Source organism: Pongo pygmaeus, chromosome 5 (genome assembly GCF_028885625.2).
Source record: "Pongo pygmaeus isolate AG05252 chromosome 5, NHGRI_mPonPyg2-v2.0_pri, whole genome shotgun sequence".
NCBI lineage: Eukaryota > Metazoa > Chordata > Mammalia > Primates > Hominidae > Pongo > Pongo pygmaeus.
In genome coordinates, this window is record NC_072378.2 from 129,668,951 (window position 1) to 129,690,115 (window position 21,165).

Here is a 21,165-nt window from a genome sequence, read left to right on the forward strand (position 1 = left end):
GGAAGGTAGGAAGGAAGGAAGGGGAAATAAGAAAGGGAGGGAGGGAAGGAAGGACTCACCAAAGGCTTTAAAGTAGGTTATACTACATATCCACACCTCTTTTTTTCTCTCTCTAAACTATAATAATGAGGGATAACCATCAGTACTTTTACATTTTTGTTAGCTGTAATAAATTGCTGTGGGAAAAGTAAATGCTTCAGGTTGACATTTATCTATTTCAGCTTTATGTTTGGATAGATGTACTGTTCATCTTATCTTTCATTATGAGTCATGACCTCGTTATAGATAATCAACTTCCATTCATCAAGGCATTCTTATCTCACTATAATTTTATAATATCTACCATGCTATGACTCCTGATTAGTTCATAAATAAACTGTTTTATTCCACGCATTATTAGAATTAATGAGTGGACATAGGTAAACCCATTAGTGTTTATTTCCTGACATACAGTAGGACTTAATCAATGATAGACACCTTTTCTTCCTGTTTCTCAGATCAGACTATTACTTTCTATTCTTAATAAATTTACCCATCAGAGGATTTTTTTTCAGACTTAGTATGAAAACAGTTTTGCTTCTCCTGAGGAATTTTTACTTATATTTATAGATACTGTGTACCTCTTAAGAATCCTATTTGTATTCCCTGCTACGCATAGGCTACTAAGATGCTTAGTAGTGGACTTAGGATGTACTGCATTGAACGTTATGGCATGGTTTTCTGTCTACTAATTCTTTCCCTAATTTACACAATTGTTTTTTTTACCTGTAGCGCTATTTCCTTTTATTTTAATTTTATCTGATATTAGGATTTTTAAGAAATTACCTAAATCCTCCTTTGAATTAAGTTGGAAATAAAAAGTAAATTCCAAAGATATATCTTTTGCAATCATTTTCAATACTGTGGGAAAGAAAATATATCGAAGTGATAGTGCATACTTTTGAATAAGAGATGAAAAACACATTCATCTTTAAGAATGCTCAGAGAAGCTCCAGATCCTATTTATACATAGGATCTGGAACTATATATATGTATATAAACATAAAAATGTATGTTTATATATGTCTATAAAGAGTGAAACAAACTTCTATTAAAATGATGCTTCCTTTCCTTTTTTGGCGGGGGGGATTTCTAAGAAAATCATATTGCCTAGCATGTGATAGATGCCTATGAGAGAAATGGAAAATGACAGCATTTTTAAATTTAACTTTCAGTAGAAAAATAATGGAAATAAAAATTAAACTAGACAGTTCACCATACAAAAAGAAAGTTAAATGAGGGTAAGTAAAGCGCAGTGAAATAATCTGGAAAATAACTGTAAAAATTTAAAACACTAATAATAAATAAATGTTATCCAAATTAAACTGACAAGTTTTAATGGGCCATATGTAATTTATCTGTGTCCCGATAAGGCCATATTTTTCTCCAAAACCTGTATCTAAAATTTGTTTTTCATAATGAAGATAAAGTAGCACATATACCAAAAACCCATTTGAAAGATGCTATCATTTAATCCAAAAAGATACTGAAGGCCCATGTCCATTTTGGGGAGCTTGTGTTTTTTTTACATAACATGGGTTGCAACAAAAAGCTGGCCATGGAATAGCAGTTTATTCCATAAGCAGCCAATATATTTGCTAAAATGTTTATTCTTTTGGTCCTAATCACATTGCAATCTTCTGGGACTATTTCAATAACAGTAATTGCAACAATTGATAATATCCAACCAGGAAAAAAAAATAACAAAAAAAAATAACCTCATGACTGAGCTGCACAGTGATGTCCTATAGAAACTTTATGGGGTATGTGTTGTATGCTTTGATGTTTTTCTTTTTTTTTTCTCATGTTCTTATTTTCCTTTTTACTTTAAGTTCTGGGATGCATGTGCAGAATGTTCAGGTTTGTTACATAGGTATACCTGTGCCATGGTGGTTTGCTGCACCTATCAACCCATCAAAAGAAGATGTTTATGCAGCCAACAAACATATGAAAAAAGCTCATCATCACTGATCATTAGAGAAATGCAAGTCAAAACCACAATGAGATAACATATGACACCAGTCAGAATGGTAATTATTAAAAAGTCAGGAAACAATAGATGCTGGCAAGGCTGTGGAGAAATAGGAACACTTTTACACCGTTGGTGGGAATGTAAATTAGTTTAACGATTGTGGAAGACAGTGTGGTGATTCCTCAAGGCTCCAGAACCAGAAATACCATTTGACCCAGCAACCCTATAACTGGGTATATACCCAAAGGAATATAAATCATTCTACTATAAAGACACATACACATGTATGTTTATTGCAGCACTGTTTATGCAAAGAGATGGAACCAACCCAAATGCCCATCAATGATAGATTGAGTAAAGAAAATGTGGTACATATATACCATGGAATACTATGTAGCCATAAAAAAGAATGATATCAGGTCCTTTGCAGGGATATGGATGAAGCTGAAAGCTTCAGCATCCTCAACAAACTAACCCAGGAATGGAAAACCAAACACCACATGTTCTCACTCATAAGTGGGAGTTGAACAGTGAGAACACATGGACAGGGAGGAGAACAACACACACTGGAGTCTATTGGGGGTTGTGGGGAGAGGAAAAGGAAAGCATTAGGACAAATAGCTAATGCACGAGGGGCTTAAAACATAGATGATGGGCTGGGCGTGGTGGCTCACTCCTGTAATCCCAGCACTTTGAGAGGCCAAGGCAGGCAGATCACCTGAGGTCAGGCGTTCAAGACCAGCCTGGACAACATGGCAAAACCCCATCTGTACTAAAAATACAAAAATCAGCTGGGCGCAGTGGCATGCGCTGTAATTCCAGCTACTCAGGAGGCTGAGACAGTACAATCACTTGAACCCGGGAGGTGAGGTCGCAGTGAGCGGAAATTGTGCCACTGCACTCCAGCCTGGGTGACACAGCAAGACTCCATCTCAAAAAAAAAAAAAAAAACCAAAACTGGTTGACGGGTTGGTAGGTGCAGCAAACCACCATGGCATATGTATACCTATGTAACAAAGCTTGCTTTCTTAATACATGATCGTTTTACTAAAGCCATTTTTGTGCACCTTAATGATTTCTTCTACTTGTTTACAAAAGGTTTTAATTTAAAGAAATTATGTATGCCATCCAAAAGATACAGCCATATTTGCCTTTGCCCTTTCTCTATCTGATGTCATTCTTTTTCCACCAGATTCTTCTCTGTAGAAGTTTAGCTTTGAGACTAGAGCACAAGAGAAATAGTGAGACTCTGTCTCTCATTTTTCCCTTCCTCTGTACTGCCTAGGCCCAGAACCTAAATTAGATCAAATTTCAAAAGATATCTCTTATGAAAGCTGATTTATACACACACACACACAGACACACACACACACACACATATTCATTTAACAAAGAAAAAACATACAGCTTTAGCAGGTTGGGAAGTGGCATTTATTAATATCATCTTCATTTTAAAAAGTGAGTACAAATTATATCAGTATTACTTACATGCTGCAGTTGGTTAAAGTCAACTATAAAGATAGCATGCACTCAGACTAAAGGATCAGACAGTACCATAAGTAGAGCCAAATCTGCTACTGCTTTCTTGAAATCTAAGAAGCAGAAAGCTTCTTACATTTAACCATTGGTACTCTAGAAGGCTTCCCGCCTAGTTTGCTGGACCAGGGAGCTTTCAAACTAATCAGCCTATGGTTACTGTGGTTCTGTAACAAAATTGAGACACAGCCTAGGTGATGTATCTTACTAACAATAGCAGCAAAATCTTGGGAGGGTTCTTTGGCATATGTCAAGATATGAACTGTTAGGCAGTGGGTCAAGAAAGAGCCACCCTCACTAACTTCTAGGAATACAGCACCTGACAATAACTTCTACCACAGGGCTAGGAATGGCTATATTTGTTCTTTAAGACATGTGATTCAAATATTTCTGCTAATTAAACCATGGCTGTCTTAGCCCATTTGGGCTGCTATAATGAAAATATCATAGATTTTGTGCCTTATAACTGAAATGCATTTCTCATTTGTGAAGGCTGAGAGGTCCAAGATCAAGGTGTTGGCTGGTTTGGTGCCTGGTAAGGAGCTGCTTCCTGGTTCAGAGATGGCTGTCTCCTTGTTATAGTTTCATCTGGTAGAAAGGGCAAGGGAGTTATCTGGCATCCCTTTTATAAGAGCACTAATTTCATTCTTGCCCGTGTGACCTAATCACCTCTCAAAGGCTCTGTATTAATCTCTTCTCACACTGCTATAAAGAACTATCTGAGACTGGGTAACTTATGAAGAAAAGACGTATAATTGACCACAGTTCTGCAGGCTTAACAAGAAGCACGACTAGGAGGCCTCAGGAAATTTACAATCATGGCAGAAGGCAAAGGGGAAGCAAGGACCTTCTTCACGTAGTGGCAGGAAAGAGAGAGAATGAAGGGGGAAGTGCCACACACCTTCGAACAACCAGATCTTGTGAGAATTCACTCACTGTCACAAGAACAGCAAGGGGGGAGGTTTGCTCCCATGATTCAGTCACCCCCCCACCAGGCTCCTCCCTCAACATATGGGTATTACAACTTGAGATGAGATTTGAGGTGGTGGGGGGGACACAGAGAAAAACCATATCAGGTTCTGCCTCCAAATACCATCACATTGGGAATTAGGTTTCAACATATGAATCTGAGGAGAACATAAACATTCAATCTACAGCATTGGCTATCAGGGTTAAAGTACTGACTACAGGAACTTTTAAACCAAAGACATATATAATGAAAAAAGCATTATAAAGATGCATTGTGGAAAGGGTATATTAGACATTGAAACTCAATTCTTTCTACTATCCCAGTGTTTCTCAAGCTCTAGGGTACATCAGAAGCTCTGAGAAGGCTTGTTAAAGTCCAGATTGCTGGTCCTCACCCCCAGAATTTCTGAGTCTGTAGGTTTGTGGCAGGACCTGAGAATCTGCATTTCTAATGGGCTCCAAGGTGGCGATGCTGCTGCTGCTTATTGGGGACCACGTTTTAGAACCACTGTACTGACCCACCTTCTCACATACCCCCCTGCCTGCTCTGCTTGTCCTGACTATGTACACCTGTTTCAGGAGCTCTGCCCAGTGCAAAACTCTCTCCACGAATAGAAATTAATTTTCAGGAATCTCTATGTCATAAGGAGATCTTCGGATACACCCTTGAATGGTAGAAAATGCCTCTTGGCCAACCCAGACCCCTCATTCTAGGAGTTTTCAAAAGGTAATATTACAGAAATAAGTATTCAGCTGACAAAAGAGTTTGAGAAAACATCTCTCTTAAACTCACCACAAAAAAATGTCCTATAGAACGCACTCCAGGAAACTTTAGTCTAAAACTAATAATATAACTGTGTAAATGTTTCAATTCACCATTTTAAACTTTTATTTGACATAGAATTCTTTTTTCAAATGAAATCCTGCCCAGAACATCAGCCTATAAAGCAGATTCCTGGCAGAATAGACATCATTTGTAGAAAACCTGAGGCACCTGGAGAATCCTATGATTCCAAGGAGCACAGTTTGAAACCCCATTTAATGCATAATAAACACAGACCCTTGTGAAGGATGCTATTGCTGGAAGGTGTCGTTGAAGCCTAATTTATAACCCTTCTCCTAGAAGGGTTATAAGCCTAGACCAGTGCTTCTTTCTTCACTCCTTTAAAAAATGAACACAGGAGAACTATGTGGAAATACAAGGGCAGGTTCGTTTTCAGAGATTTCATCACGGAGTGTATTTCCACACTCAGTATTTTTAAACTGACTGATAGCCACTGCTATGACTATCTTATCAGCAATGCAGAGCTTGTATTTCCAGCCTCTGAGTGTTATGCTACAGGTCACTGTTTTTTTTAAACTCTTACCTGAATATGCTTCGACCTACTTCTTTATTTGTAATTCTTTCTTTCTTTTGAGGTTAGAAACACCATGCTTTAATTGCTGTAACCCCCAAAAGAAATATAATATTGAGAAACATATTACATTTCCCTGTTTGTTACTGATTGTTGTTACTGTTGTCTTAACTGCCTCTGTGTTTCCCAGCAGGAACACTTACGGCAAAATACTCTTCATTTGGAGATGAAGAGTGCCCAGCAGATGCTGAATATCATGTTTCATGTGGCATTTTTTGTTTACTAATTTACAAAATTTGTTTTACCCCCTGCAGCTGTAAATGAAAAAGCTATAAAACTAAATGAAACTCTAGGAACTCGAGACGAGGCCTTTGAGAGAAATTTGGAAGGGCTTCAGAAAGAGATTGACCAGATGATTAAAGAACTGAGGAGGAAAAATCTAGAGACACAAAAGGAAATTGCTGAAGATGAGTTGGTGTGAGTAGATGAGTTATTATTTTTTCTTTTGACGAACTGAGATTTCCAGATAATTTACGGTTTTCTAAATTTTTATCACAGGTATAAGTAAAAGATGCTTTGTTTTTCCAACTTGGAAATATTTGCTATGTTATCTATCATCTATCTATCTATCTATCTACTACCATCTATTATTTATTCATTTACTTATGTAATTGTACTTTACCATTGTTCCAAAATGAATCAAAAGCAAGTTCTTGCCTACATATAATCAGTAAATGATCTTTTCTGGTGCTGCTCCTTCTATAATTAGGCTAATGAGTTTGTTTTGTTAATCACCTGCATTAGGGACTTTTGGACTATCAGTTGATTTTTGTTTTAATAAAAATACCTTTGGATAAACAAAGTTATGTCTTTACCATTCATGTATTGGCCAACCTATACATTTTGTCATCTTAAGAAATGCTGAAAAGAAAAGTCATCAAATAATAAACACCTAATACTTTCAAATAAGAGTTGCGAATATGAGGGTTGGGAAAAGTGATAGTGATTTTACTCATGCTAAAGAACTTTTATGATAACACACTCAATAAAATAGATACATCTCTACATTCATAGTCAGCTAACTTCAAAGTGGTAGTATTACTAATACTTAAATAATTTATACTAAACCAGCAACATCAGCACACCAGAGAACTTGTTAAAAATACAGATTGTCAGACCCCATCCCAGACCTCCTGAATCAGAAACTTTAGGGATGGGACCCAGCAAACCATGTATTAATAAGCCCTTCAGGGGATTATGAGGCATGTTAGTTTGAGAATTACTGTCTTTCAAGTATTTAGAGTTTCTTAATGACTCGGAAATTATCACTTTAGAAAAACTAGGTAAGTTAAATCCAAAAAACTTCCAGATCAGTCAGTTGGAAGAAAAAGAAACATAGATTAAAATTATGCTAGTCTACTAGCATGACAATGACCTAGAATTCTGTTCACAGTTTCTGAGCAAACATATCAATATTCATCATTACATTCAAAGTAATAGAGAAAATGTCTCAGTAGGATGAAACAAGTGGATTGTTTGATTTTGATATGTGAAGTGAATCTTAAAACTCATTTCATCAGTCAGATTCCTAGAATGACATGAGACCCCTTCTGATTCAAAAAGTTATTTTACTTACAAATTTGAAAGATTTCTTACAAATCTGTTTTGCTTTTAATTAATTATAAATGGTCTCAGGTACCAGTTTTCAACTTGATTTAGCACACAGTGAATCTATTTTACATGTTTTCTTATTTTCTCATTCTTTTCATGTTAGCATCTCTTTGTAACATGGTTTAATACCAATAAACCCTAAGGCAGTGACATGAGCTCATTGTCTATTATTGGGCTGGGGGTGGTTGCAGAGCTGCAGAAGCCCTTCTGAAAAAAGTGAAGAAGCTGTTTGGAGAGTCCCGGGGGGAAAATGAAGAAATGGAGAAGGATCTCTGGGAAAAACTGGCTGACTACAAAAACAAAGTTGATGATGCTTGGGACCTGTTGAGAGAAGCCACAGATAAAATCAGAGAAGCTAATCGCTTATTTGCAGTAAACCAGAGAAACATGACTGCATTGGAGGTGAGTCTTAGGGGCACTTTTATCTTAATCTCAAAAGGTTGGGGACTGTGGGGGCAGTGTTGAACATGGCTGGACTATTCAAGTTGATGCACATTTACAAAGGTCAAGATTGACGACTCTGAAAGGGGACTTCTAAGAAACAACAAGAAATGACTTTTTTGTTTTGTTTTTAATGACCAGTTACCATCGCCCAAAGAATCAAATAAAATTTTGATAAATTAAACTGTTGAAGATATTTAAGAACACTGTGATACAGTGGAAGAAGTTCTTTACAGGGAGTCAGGTGACCTTGGTCTCAATGACAACTGTGCCACTAACTAGATATACAAATTGGGCAAGTCAATTAACATCTGTAAGCATCAGTTCCCCAAAACTACAATGAGTGAATTATACTATAGCATATAGGGTATCTTCAAATATTCATATCATATTGTTTTGCAGCTTTCCCAAACTAATTCACAAACCTTGTTCAGAGATCTTGCTGCCAAAAATCGTAGACGTTCCCTACACTTCAAATTCAATCTGAGCACATGACAAATAGCTCAATGAATTGAGACCAGAGCTTGGAAAAAGTTTGGTTCCCCTTTTTCTATGCACTATGTTCTATGCAAATGATCTTTTAAAAGGAACTAACATGAATAGATCAGGTCTGGGTTATTTTCTCCTCCTTTTCCACACAGATAACCGTTACTTCTCAACTCAAGAAATTATGGGCAGCCTCTATCTTTTTAAGAGTGCTGATGGAACTAAAACTAAAACAGATTCCTCCATTATTTTTTTCTTCTTTTTTTTCAATTTCTTTCTTAATCTTAACATAGTAAATAATCACTTTTCCTAAGAGTAAATTCTGCACATGTAACAGCAGAACCCTGTATTTGATATTAATATTTAAACAACAACAACTTTCTCCCCAGAGACAAATTTACCTTTGCTGTTTTCAAAGTATCTGACTCCAACAGGTCAGAAAACAGCAGCAGACCTATATGTCTTCTAATACATAATTTCACCTTCAACAGTAACTCAACACCCTCTGGCATATAGTATGTATGTAGAAATGTTTGTTAAATGACAGTAACAATTGAATACAATGAACCAGGATTTTTTTTAATCTACTCATTTCTATTTTCCTTTGGATTAAGTAGTAAGAGGATGAATTACATTTTTTTAATATATTTTATTTCTGGGTCCCTCTTCTGGGACTTAGCCTTGTCATTCTGGTAGAATATTGAAGAGGCTTACATTTTTTCTTCACTGATGCACCTAACCAATTTGGAGTCTACTGACATGCTAGCAGTATTCCAGAAATACTGCTGTGGGGCAGGATGCTGGGCCACTGTCGTATCACAGGCTCTCGCATGATTTGCCCTGCTCGGTGACACACCAGCCATGTGACTTACCCGAAGGTGCACCTCTCTATTTTATGGCAACAGCTTGAGAAATGAAAATTACCTGTGTGGAAAGCATAGTAAGTATTTGAGAAATATTTCAAGAAGAGTTATATGGCACAGTCAATAGTACCTTTAGCTCTTCGTTTCTTTTAGTGATGTTTAAAACCAGAAGTCATCATTCTTGGGCACCCCTACAAATACCTAGAGCTTATGTATAGTCAGTATAGTCAGTATTGAAATTCTAAGTGGTCCTTTTTGGATTTTCCTTGTATGTGCAATGCTTAACTAAAGTCTTGTTAAAAAGTTACTGGATAAAATAGATAAACTAACTGAATCAATATGAATAAGGCATAGAGTATTTATGGTTGCTTAAACCAAATAAATAATTTGGTTGCTGCCAAAATGGCTGAAAATCACATGGAGTGTTTGTTAAGCCAACAGGTGTCATGGACTCCCACCTAGAGAGTCTGTGTAGGCTGCTCTGGGGTTTGGCCCCGTGTCTGCATTCTAACACTTTCCCTGGGCTAATCTGATGCCTATACAGGTTCGAGGAAAACTGACACATTACATCTATTTGATTGAATAATAAGCTGCATTTTAAATAAATAACTCCCTTATAACTGTGCCCACAGTGAAGGTAACATAATTAATACCCAACTCAAAAACGTTTTATTTAAGGTGGTATGTAGTTTTCTTTTTAAAAATTTTATCAAGCCTCTAATTCATTCAGGAAACATGCTAGACACCAAAATTGATTGTGTCAATGATGAGGCCCCTTAGAGCAGCAGCCTCAGCGTAACCTAGCAACTTGTCAAAAAGACAAATTCTTGGACCCCATCCCCAAATGATCAACTCGGAAACTCTGAGAATGGGTCCCAGAAATCTGTGTTTTAAAAATCCCTCCAGTGATTCAGATGCAGCCTCAAGGTTGAGAACCACTGGTATAAACACTAAAACACCATCTCTGATTACTTCAAGTAACTTGTATTTAGTGAGAGGTACACATAAGCCAACCACTCCATACACTACCATAATGATCACAGGGGTAAGCAAAGGAGGGAGTCTAAGTCACCCCTGAGCTTAGGAAGAGCTTTGTAGAGGCCCTGACACTTGTGCTAGATCCTAAAGGGTAAGCACTGGGCCACAGAAGAAGAAAGAGAAGAACATTCCAGAAACTGGGAAAAACATATACAAAGGCATGGAGGAAAGAAAATGACATTTTGGGGGAAAGTTCAGTGGTTTGATAGGCTTAGAAAGAAGACTGCATGTGAATGACTGAAGGGATAGAAAGACAGAGAAGATAAGCAGAGTGCAGACCTTCAGTTATAAGAGAATTGCATTGTGAGACTAAGCTAAGGAATTGGTTTTTATCCTGAAAGCTATAGAAAGCAATTGAAATATTGCAGTCATGGGTTAAAATAAAACATTGCGGAATTTTAGTGGCTCACTTAAACTGAAGAAATGGTTTTTTATTGGAAAATAGTGTGATATTAGGCTAGAAAAGTAGGCTGAAATAATATTTATCTAAATGTCTGTCAGGTACCTACCATATCAAGGTACTGTTGGTAACCAGGGTATTTGAGGTTGAATAGAAATGATTCCTGGCCTCAAAGAACTAACAATCTCCTGAAAAATTCAGACATGTTAACCTTTCATTCTACATAATACTATGATAATATTGACTGGGAGATTGAGCAAAAGTTTCACAAAAATGACAGCATCATAGCAGAAGTGGAGAGGAATTGGAAGAAAGACATAGCAGCAGGAACCTCAGCCAGAGCTTTGGAAGTGTAAGGTGATCTTAGGAAGTGTTCAGTACAGCAGAAAAACTTTCAAAAGCTATGTAAAAATCTGTAGCAGAGAAGACTCTGGAATTTGGAGCCAGATCATAGAAGGCTTTGAATGCAGCCTACTAGATGGTGATGGAGTTGGAAAGGCATTTCCAGCAAGGGAGAGAGGACTAAGGGAACTGGGGACCTCATGGGCAGAAAAGAGAAGACGAATAATTCAGTGAAGCAAAAAAATATGTATTTAACAGTCTATCCCCAAATCTACCATTATAACCTTGCCAAAGAAGGCAGTGCGGATCAAGTAAAGAGTAAGTTGCTACATAAAGAATACACAGGCCAGCCTGAGCAACATGGTGACACCCTATCTCTATAGAAAAATACAAAAATTAGTCAGGCATGGTGGTGCATGCCTGTGGTCCCAGCTGCTTGGAGGCTGAGGTGGGAGGATTGCTTGAGTGCTTGAGCCCAGAAGTTTGAGCCTGCAGTGAGCTGTGATCATGCCACTGCACTCCAGCCTGGATGACAGTGAGACCCTGTCTCAAAAAAAAAAAAAAAAAAAAAGAAAAGAAAAAGAAAATAAAACAAAACAAGAATAGACAGGAAGATAGCTTTTGCAGGTCCCTGAAGAATCTACCACACCAACACACCAAAAAAAAGAAAGAAAGAAAAAGAAAGTGTTCAATTTGCAAAGCTCTGGAATAAATAAAGATCTCATTAATTACAAGTTAAAAATAGAAATATAATCAACCTTCATATCCCAACAGAATAATTGAGCAATTATACTTATGCCATACTTTTTGTAGAATAATTCTCCCTATACATAGGCCTTCTTTCTGTTTTTTAAATACTCTAAGTTTCCTAGGTATTTTATATGCTACATCATTTTCTATCTGTGCCTCTCTGTTTTTATTGCACTCATCTAACCTTTCTTTAAGAATATATTATATATTAATTTACTCATTCATTTTGTCTCTCCTCCAGACAAGCCATGAGGAACATGTGTTCTTCTTCACTTCATCCCCCAATCCTAGAACAGTATCTAGCAAAGGCAAAACAGATTTTTTTTTAGTGAATAAATAAAGTGCCATAGAACAAACCCAAATACTCTATACTTTTATCAATATTTGTGAGCTCCAAATTTCCATCTTTTCTTGGTTCAAAGCTAGAACCCATCAGTATCTAATCTGAAAATAAAACACCTCTAAAATTTCTTTAACCTCATCCCAGCACTTTGGGAGGCCAAGGCAGGAGGATCACAGGGTCAGGAGATCGAGACCATCCTGGCTAACATGGTGAAACCCTGTCTCTACTGAAAATACAAAAAAAAAAAAATTAGCGAGGTGTGGTGGCAGGCCCCTGTAGTCCCAGCTACTCGGGAAGCTGAGGCAGGAGAATGGTGTGAACCTGGGAGGCGGAGCTTGCAGTGAGCCGAGATTGCTCCACTGCACTCCAGCCTGGGCGATAGAGCGAGACTCCATCTCAGAAAAAAAAAAAAATTTCTTTAACCTCTTGATTATCATTTCTGATTGAGTATGATAAGAAGCACATTTTGATCTCTGCATGACAATTGACTCCCTAAAGTGACTCAATTAGAGCTTTTACAAAAGATTCTAACTCACTACTTTATTGAAATCAAAATATATATAGCTCTTCAATTAACATATGTGTGGAAATATTTTCCCTGTTTCCAGTGGCACAGCATCTTAAATTACCTTGATCCATTAATTCAAACAAGCCGAGTTGTAAAAGATTCTTGTGTTTCTGTACATGCTATACTTTTAAGTCAGTTCATACAAAAGCTAAGGGCTAAAATTGGCAGTTGTGTAAAAGAATGTTAGACCCTTGGAAGATAAGATATGACTTGTAATCAGGGACATTGTAATCAAGGATATTAGGACTGTTCCTACATTTGTTGTCTTTGAAGAGTGAATGACATATCAAAACTTCCCCTGAATTAGTGATGGGAGTAGCTGAATGAGCCAGGTGTCACCAACACAAGTCCCAGGAATGGACTTCCTTTTCTTTTTTCTTTCTTTTCTTTTCTTTTCTTTTTTTTTTTTTTGAGACAGAGTTTCGCTCTTGTCAGCCAGGCTGGACTGCAATGGTGCAATCTTGGCTCACTTTAACCTCCACCTCTCAGGTCAAGCGATTCTCCTGCCTCAGCCTCCCGAGTAGCTGGGATTACAGGCATGCACCACCACACCCAGCTAATTTTGTATTTTTAGTAGAGATGAGGTTTCACCATGTTGGCCAGGCTAGTCTCGGACTCCTGACCTCAGGTGATACACCTGCCTCGGTCTCCCAAAGTGCTGGAATAACAGGCATGAGCCACCGTGCCTGACCCATTTTTGTTTGTTTATTAAAAAATATTTATTGAGGAAACTCATCTAGGTACTAGAGATAGTGATACATAAGACTGTCTTTATGGAATTTGTGTTACAGTGCAGGAGACAGTCACTAACCCAATAAACAAGTATAAGATACGACCATAAAGTCTGGATGCATGGGCTGATACACATAAGTTGTTTATTGATATGTAATACATGGCATGTTGCATGATATTGCTTAATACATTCAATGTGTTGTCCTTCATTAACAATGTATAGTTCAATAGGCTGTGCCTTTCTGCTAGTCCCTGTATATGTATCTGTGATGCATTGGTATTTCTGATTTTTATTACATAATTTTTGTTTTTAGCAACTCCCGGCAAATGTAATCAAGACAAATCAATCTATATAAAAAAGAAAATAATATTATCTATGTTTCTATAGTTTTTGACCACTCTGTAGAATATAATTCAGATAAATGGGTTCTAAGAAGAACAAAATAAGGTAATTATAATAGTTAAAATTACAGTGTTACTGTGTGCTAGGCAGTGTTCTAAGCTAATTCTTTTCTAATTTTACAATGTCTATCAATCACTTGGGGTTCTTGTTAAAATGCAGATTCTGAGTCAGTAGTTCCCAAGAATGGATTGAGATTATGCATTTCTAATGAGCTTCCAGGTGATGCTGATGCTGCTGGTGAATGGGCTGCACTTGAGTAGGGAGGGACTAAACATTTTATATGAAGGTAAATGACTTCCTTAAGGTTTCATAGCTTGGGAGTGAGCAGAGCTGTGATCCCAAACCAGAAGGGCTGTCACTTGGATGTAGCTTTTAATCACTGTGCCCTAGTATAGAGAGAATGATTGAGACAAGGATGCATGCTATTTTAGATAGGTAATCAGAGGAGTGGCTATTACCAGAATGGAGGGAGAAAACAAGCCAAAGAGTGGGAACAGCACATAGTGGGAAGATCTGCAAGTGCAAAGGCTTAGAGGCAGGAACTAGATGCATGTACCCGGCAACATGCTGAATTGGTTGGTGAAGGGAAGGAAAGAAGGGTATGAAATTAGCACTAGCCCAGTGCAAATTTTAAAACTGTGATTTCTATAATAGAAAAGATAATATTTTCATAGTCAAGGACCCAGGATCTATCATTAAGTTGACAGGGGTTTAAATCTTAATCACACTGTACTATGTGACCTTAAGGGAATCATTTAGTGTCTTAGTTCATCTGAACTTATATAGCAAGAGACCAAAAACTGAGTGGCTTGTATGCAATCAAAACTTATTTCTTATGGTTCTGGAGGCTGGGAAATCCAAGATCAAAGTATTGGCAGATTTGGTGTCTGATGAGGGACCACTTTCTGGTTCATAGACACCATTTTCACTGTGTCCTCACATGGTAAAAGGATGAACAAGCTCCTTCAGGTCTCTTTTATAAGGGCAGTAATCCCATTTATGAAGTCTCTGCTTCATGACCTGGTCACCTCAAAGGCCCCACTTCCTAATCCTGTCACCTTGAGGATTAGAATTTCAACATACGAATTTGCAGGGGACACAAACATTCAGACCACTGCCCTTTACTTGTTCAATTTCCCACTTACGTAAAAAGTGATCAACATAGGATCCAAAGACTGGAATAGCAAAATGCTTACAAACTGTCTGGCACATATTGAGATCTATATGAATTAGCATTATTGTCTATAGAAAAAAACTACAAGTGGTCAAAGCTTAAAATTATAATTGATGCAGTTAAATCTGTAGGTAGAATGGTGATTTCAGGAATAGGAATGAATCAGAAGTATAAAGAATAAAATAAGTAAAAAATATGCCCCAAATGGAGAAATAGCAATATTTGTCTCTCGTTGATTTTACTCTTCTAGGCCAGGATTGAGTTTCATGTAGTTTCGAGACAAGCTATATGTTCCAAAGAAAAATTATAATCTGTTCTCTCATGAAACAGTCCATTAGGTTGATTCTTCCATGTGATAGTTTCTCTATTCCTTAAAAAGCATTTTCCCTAAGTTTCCTTAAAAATCTCACTTCAAATTTCACAGAACTCCCATTGAATACATCTGCTTATGTTTATGATCACAAAGTACTCATTTGTATATAGATTCTAGAATTCAATATGTAGTACCAATGTAACTATTCAGCACTTACATTTTAGTTAGAAATGGATGCTCCATCTTTCTTTAAAAGTAGTTTTAATTCCTCAACTAGTATCGCATAACTTTTCTTCACTTGGATGACTTTCTCACAATGAAAAGGAGAAATAACCTGTACAAGCCACTACATAGAAGAACTCTTGAAGGACTGGCTAAGTAGTTTATATTATTCTCATCTAGCCACATTGTCAATATGATATACCTTTTTTGCCAAGCTTTTATTCAAACAGCTCAGGAAAGTCAGGAATACAAGGGGTAGGATTTTATGAAAATGCAACATTGATTTCTTGTTCATAATGGTCTACAGAAAAAGAAGGAGGCTGTTGAAAGTGGCAAACGACAAATTGAGAACACTTTAAAAGAGGGCAATGACATACTCGATGAAGCCAACCGTCTTGCAGATGAAATCAACTCCATCATAGACGTGAGTATTTGGTAAAACTCACAAGAGAGATGATAATGAATAAATGGGAGCCAATGAGAAAGCTCAGTAATAGAAGCAAATACTAGTATTTGTTTTCTCGTGGAGATAAAATTATTTTTGCATTATTCTGCTATGACCATGCCTATCTATTGGTGACAATTGGAATATCACTTTGTTCTCCCAATGGACATGAGTGTTTGTGTAAGGGTACTCACACATTCACACATATCTGTTTTTCTCCACAGTGATGAAGGACATTTCTTGTTCCTAGAGCAGCACTTACAATCTGCTTCAATATTTATATAACATTAGTTTAAAAAGAAATGTAAATTTACAAACAGGCTTTTAACATGTAATGTCTAATGCATTACATAGAGTGATATATGGTCATAGAAATGCAAATGGCCTAAGAGATCCTAATGACATGTATACCTATGTAGTGGCATTGTTTAAATAGATAGGCTTTTCTTGGTGTAAGTTGGCTTCTTAAATTTCCTAGTCTATTCCATTAAATAATGACTTTAATTCTCTATTCTTTTTGCTATGTTAGTAAGTTTGAAGTTTCATTTTAAAACTAAACATGTGGGCCAGGCGCGGTGGCTCATGTCTGTAATCCCAGCACTTTGGGAGGCCGAGGCGGGCGGATTGCCTGAGCTCGGGAGTTCAAAACCAGCCTGGACAACATGGCAAAACTTCGTCTCTACTAAATATTCAAAACGTTAGCCGGGTGTGGTGGCGGGCGCCTGTAATCCCAGCTACTCAGGAGGCTGAGGCAGGTGAATTGCTTGAACCGGGGAGGCAGAGTTTGCAGTGAGCTGAGATTGTACCACTGCACTCCAGCCCGGGCAGCAGAGCAAGACTGTCTCAAAAAAAAAAAAAAAAAAAAAAAAAAACTAAACTAAACGTGTAGTTATGTCTCATAGAGAAATGAGTAAAAGAGAGGAGACTTGAATTCACTTGCTTAAAATGCCCTCTTCTCTACATATCAGTATGTTGAAGACATCCAAACTAAATTGCCACCTATGTCTGAGGAGCTTAATGATAAAATAGATGACCTCTCCCAAGAAATAAAGGACAGGAAGCTTGCTGAGAAGGTGTCCCAGGCTGAGAGCCACGCAGCTCAGTTGAATGACTCATCTGCTGTCCTTGATGGGTATGTCATTTGTTGTTGGAAATGTTTGTGTATTTTGATGCTTGTCCAAAGGTTTTGACTAGCATAAATAGTAGAGAATCATTTTCAAATCCTGATTTCTGTTAATTATGAACACACTAGCTATATGGCCTTTCTGTGGATAGGCTTAATTAGGATGGTCTGGGCAAAGCTTTGCTACAGCAGCATCAAAAGTCTGAGTTACAAGTAGATTCAAATATGGCTTAGTAGGAAGTGAACATAGCCCTAGGCTACACTTAGAAAAAATTATTTTCTCTTCTTTATTAAAAAGCACAGTGGTTGCCTTATTAGCATTTTAAATAACATATATAAAAACACATTCTGTTTCAAATTTCAGTTTCATGTTTCTAATGCAATCAAAACAATTTATTGTTAAAAGGATGGCTTTTGAAAATTTGTTCCCATACATAGCCTTTAAGTCTTTTTTTTTTTTCCTCTTTAAGCTCCAGGGAGATATTACATTTTCTCCTGTAAAATAGCAGCTTATTCTAGCTGGAATTATTACATAGGTTATAGGAGGGAGAGTAAAGAGGGAAGTATATATTTGACTTACAAACAGCCTTCTGTGTATAACTGATATGCTTCTCCTACAATTTTGGGATTGTTGTAATTAATAGCGGTGCTATTAGCCCCAAGAATAATTTGCCCAAATAAATCTGCATCACATGCAAGGCTTTGTTCTCGTACTTAATACTTATTGTTATAAAGAAAAAATACTAATGTTTGAAGACCTTGGACAATATATGAACTATCATTTTATTTTATGTCAAACTTTTGCCACTTTATAATGAAGGGTGGGTGGCAGATGAAACACAAAGCTAGATATCATCAGATCCAGGCTCTAAGTCCTTACTTGGGGACATATTGGTCATTTGGCCTGAAACAGGCCATTTAACCTTCTGAAATTCACTTAGTCTCTTCTGGGAAGTGCACCTACCCCAGAAAGATTTTGTGAAATTAATTCCAGTAATGTAGTACAAGTTCTGTGAATCTCACAGCATGCTTCACAAATAAAGTGAAGAATTGTCTCATATCACACACCTGCTAGCGCACCTGGTTGCAGAGACTTTTGGAGGATGCTATGGGTATTTAAGATATGTTGGTAGTATTTCATAGCTGAATTATTAGAAATATAAGTTTAGGTTATAAAAAACTACAAGACCATATAATAAGTAGATACTTCACTATGATTTGGAATTGTCATAGATATATTGGCCATGATCATTTGGAAGCCAGATTTCTTATAATCAGGACTTTCTTCATTTGAGTACCATTGAGTGCCCTGACATTCTTTTTTTGAATCATCCCACCAGAATCCTTGATGAGGCTAAAAACATCTCCTTCAATGCCACTGCAGCCTTCAAAGCTTACAGCAATATCAAGGACTATATTGATGAAGCTGAGAAAGTTGCCAAAGAAGCCAAAGATCTTGCACATGAAGCCACAAAACTGGTAAGAAACAAATGGCACATGTGCTGGGAATGGAAGTCAACCTTTTTGAATTTTTCAAATGTCAGTCAGTCTGAAAAATCACAGTAAGTTGGCATATTTGTTTTGGGTTATTTTTGAAGACCTCTTTTAAAATTTACCTAAAATAAATTCTCAGTATGCTATAATTATAGCGGAACTCTTTTCTCAGTCACCCACTACTACTGTTAGGGTCTTGAAATTATCACAGAAACCAAGCAAGTTTGTGCTACCAACTCACAAAATAAAACAGGCAAAGAGAACACTATGGATAGGGAATTTTATCACCATTATCTCAAATGTCATTAGTAAAAAAGAAAAAAAAGTAACCATTGCATATAATCACACACAAGTTAGTTACATATGAAGTTTGACTATAAAATGCACTTTTTTATAAAACATACTGGATCATATGCTTCTAAACAATTTATACCATGTTTATGAATTAATGAATTTTTATGAATTTTTGAATTAAAAAGCTCTTAACCTTTGGCTACAATCATTGTTCATAATACATTTGAAACAAGTATTTTAGAGTTTGGGCACTCCAAGTTCTATCACATTATTTGAATGCCTTCAATGGTGACAAATCTTTATTCTTTAGATGTAAAGCAACATTTTGTACATAAGTTGTGTGATAGTAAGTTGGTAGTACTATTTCAGGTTAAAAAATATCTCATAGTAATCATCCTGAATAAAATGTTCAGAACCATCATTTATTTATTTTGTTTCACATAGAACCTACCAAACACATGAGAATTTTTTTGGGGAGAAACCTGATTGGACATTTGACTGTGAGTGAAATACACATAAGCAATGGTGTTAAAGAAACCAATCAATATTTTCTTTGCTTCGGTGTTGGGCAAAAATACTTTCTAGGATTTAGGGGATATTAGAGATATCCCCTAAATGAACCAGTCTTAGCAGGTTCATTTTGTGGTCATAATGAAACATCATATTCTATGAGCAATTAGTACTGTTTTTGGTTTCTCTTGAGTGAGCTCTACTAATGCCGTATGTTCTGTTGACTTCTTATTCAAAATAGTGGCATGATCATTGCAGAAGCATTTCCGTGTTCAGTTATCCTTTCAAAATGAATCTACTTTTCAAATCTAAACTAAATTTTAATCCATCTTCTGATAGATAATTTTCTATTTTAAAGACCCTAATTTCAAGTTCACCATTTTCATTTCACCTGTTTTATTGTATGATTATTTTCAGCACCTAAAATGGTGCCTGGCAAATAGTAGGCACTTATGAATGAATGAGTGAATTTTTTCATTATAATTGACACCTTTTATGCCTATTCATAATCTTTTATACCAATAAAAATTTGCTATAGTAATTGCCTCATCCTTATAAATTTCTTGTAACATTTTATGTTAAGGAGGTGTTTAATTTTACCCTAATTTAATACCTTCAGGAAAAATCATTTTTTGCCAACATGAAATGTGCACTTACTTCTTACCGCCCATGCTTATACATGGTAGGCTAACCAACCTCAAACAGAGAGTGATGGTCAGTTGTAATGCATTACACCATGTCTGCTGTTATCATTATTCCTTCTCTCTTTCCACAATCATTTAAAAATAATTAAATGTCTGAAAAATTACAAAATAATTGCTATAGAGAATCACTGATTTATTAAATGACTATCGGATAAGAAAAAGAAGACAATCTGTCCCGGAAATTTTATTGGAATGTTTTTCATGAACAGAATAAATAAAATTTTAGTTTTAATAAATCAGTATAATATAGTTCTACTTTGCTGGAAAAGAAATATATGTGAAAAGCATTAAGTTGAGTAATTAGATAGGACTAACATCCCATAAATATAAGATATGATATATAAGCTATAGATCAACAGAGAAGAATGAGATTAAATGTATTATTAAGTATAGAAGAGTTCAAAGCTTAACAATACAGAAGAGTCCTCTACTCCTTTGAGTCTAGCCCTATAAAGAAGGAAGAATGTTTTCAATGAAGGAAGAATATTTTCAATAACTTAAAAGGAAAAACAAAGAAACAAATTATACATTTGCAGGAGAAAAGGAAAAGGTCAAGTAATAAAGCAACCAATGACCACTATGAAGAAAGTGGAGGCCAGATAATTTGAGAAGAAAAAAAGCATTGAAAATACCATAAGAAAAGAAACAAAGAAATGATAGAAATAACCTCCAGGCATAATTAAGACAATGTTTAAAATCAACTTTGATTTTTTAAAAATTTACTTGTCTTCCTATATATAAACACACATAGACAATCAAGAATCACATTGAAAGGAAAATATGAGTGAGAAGGAAGTGGATCCTTTATAAGCAGGAGAAAGCTAATACGATTTGTTTGTAGTGCAGTATTATTTTGTAAAGAGTAATAGCTACTTGTCTTGCATAAATAATTTCTTTAAATATCAGAATGAAATATTATCTTAAGAATTTAGACATCATGAAATAACAAATGCTATTTTTCTATTGGTGTCAGGTGAG

The 21,165-nt window shown here is 36.3% G+C and overlaps 1 protein-coding gene across 2 annotated transcripts in view; it reads left to right on the forward strand.

Moving 5' to 3' along the window:
- LAMA2 (laminin subunit alpha 2) overlaps nucleotides 1–21,165 on the forward strand; it is a 648,749-nt gene that overhangs the window by 514,182 nt on the left and 113,402 nt on the right. For both annotated transcript variants that reach the window (XM_054490395.2, XM_054490396.2), the window contains exons 36-40: nucleotides 6,186–6,348; nucleotides 7,734–7,944; nucleotides 15,925–16,041; nucleotides 17,031–17,194; nucleotides 18,526–18,664. In XM_054490395.2, the coding sequence (XP_054346370.2) occupies nucleotides 6,186–6,348; nucleotides 7,734–7,944; nucleotides 15,925–16,041; nucleotides 17,031–17,194; nucleotides 18,526–18,664 (794 nt within the window). The remainder of the gene's footprint in view (nucleotides 1–6,185; nucleotides 6,349–7,733; nucleotides 7,945–15,924; nucleotides 16,042–17,030; nucleotides 17,195–18,525; nucleotides 18,665–21,165) is intronic.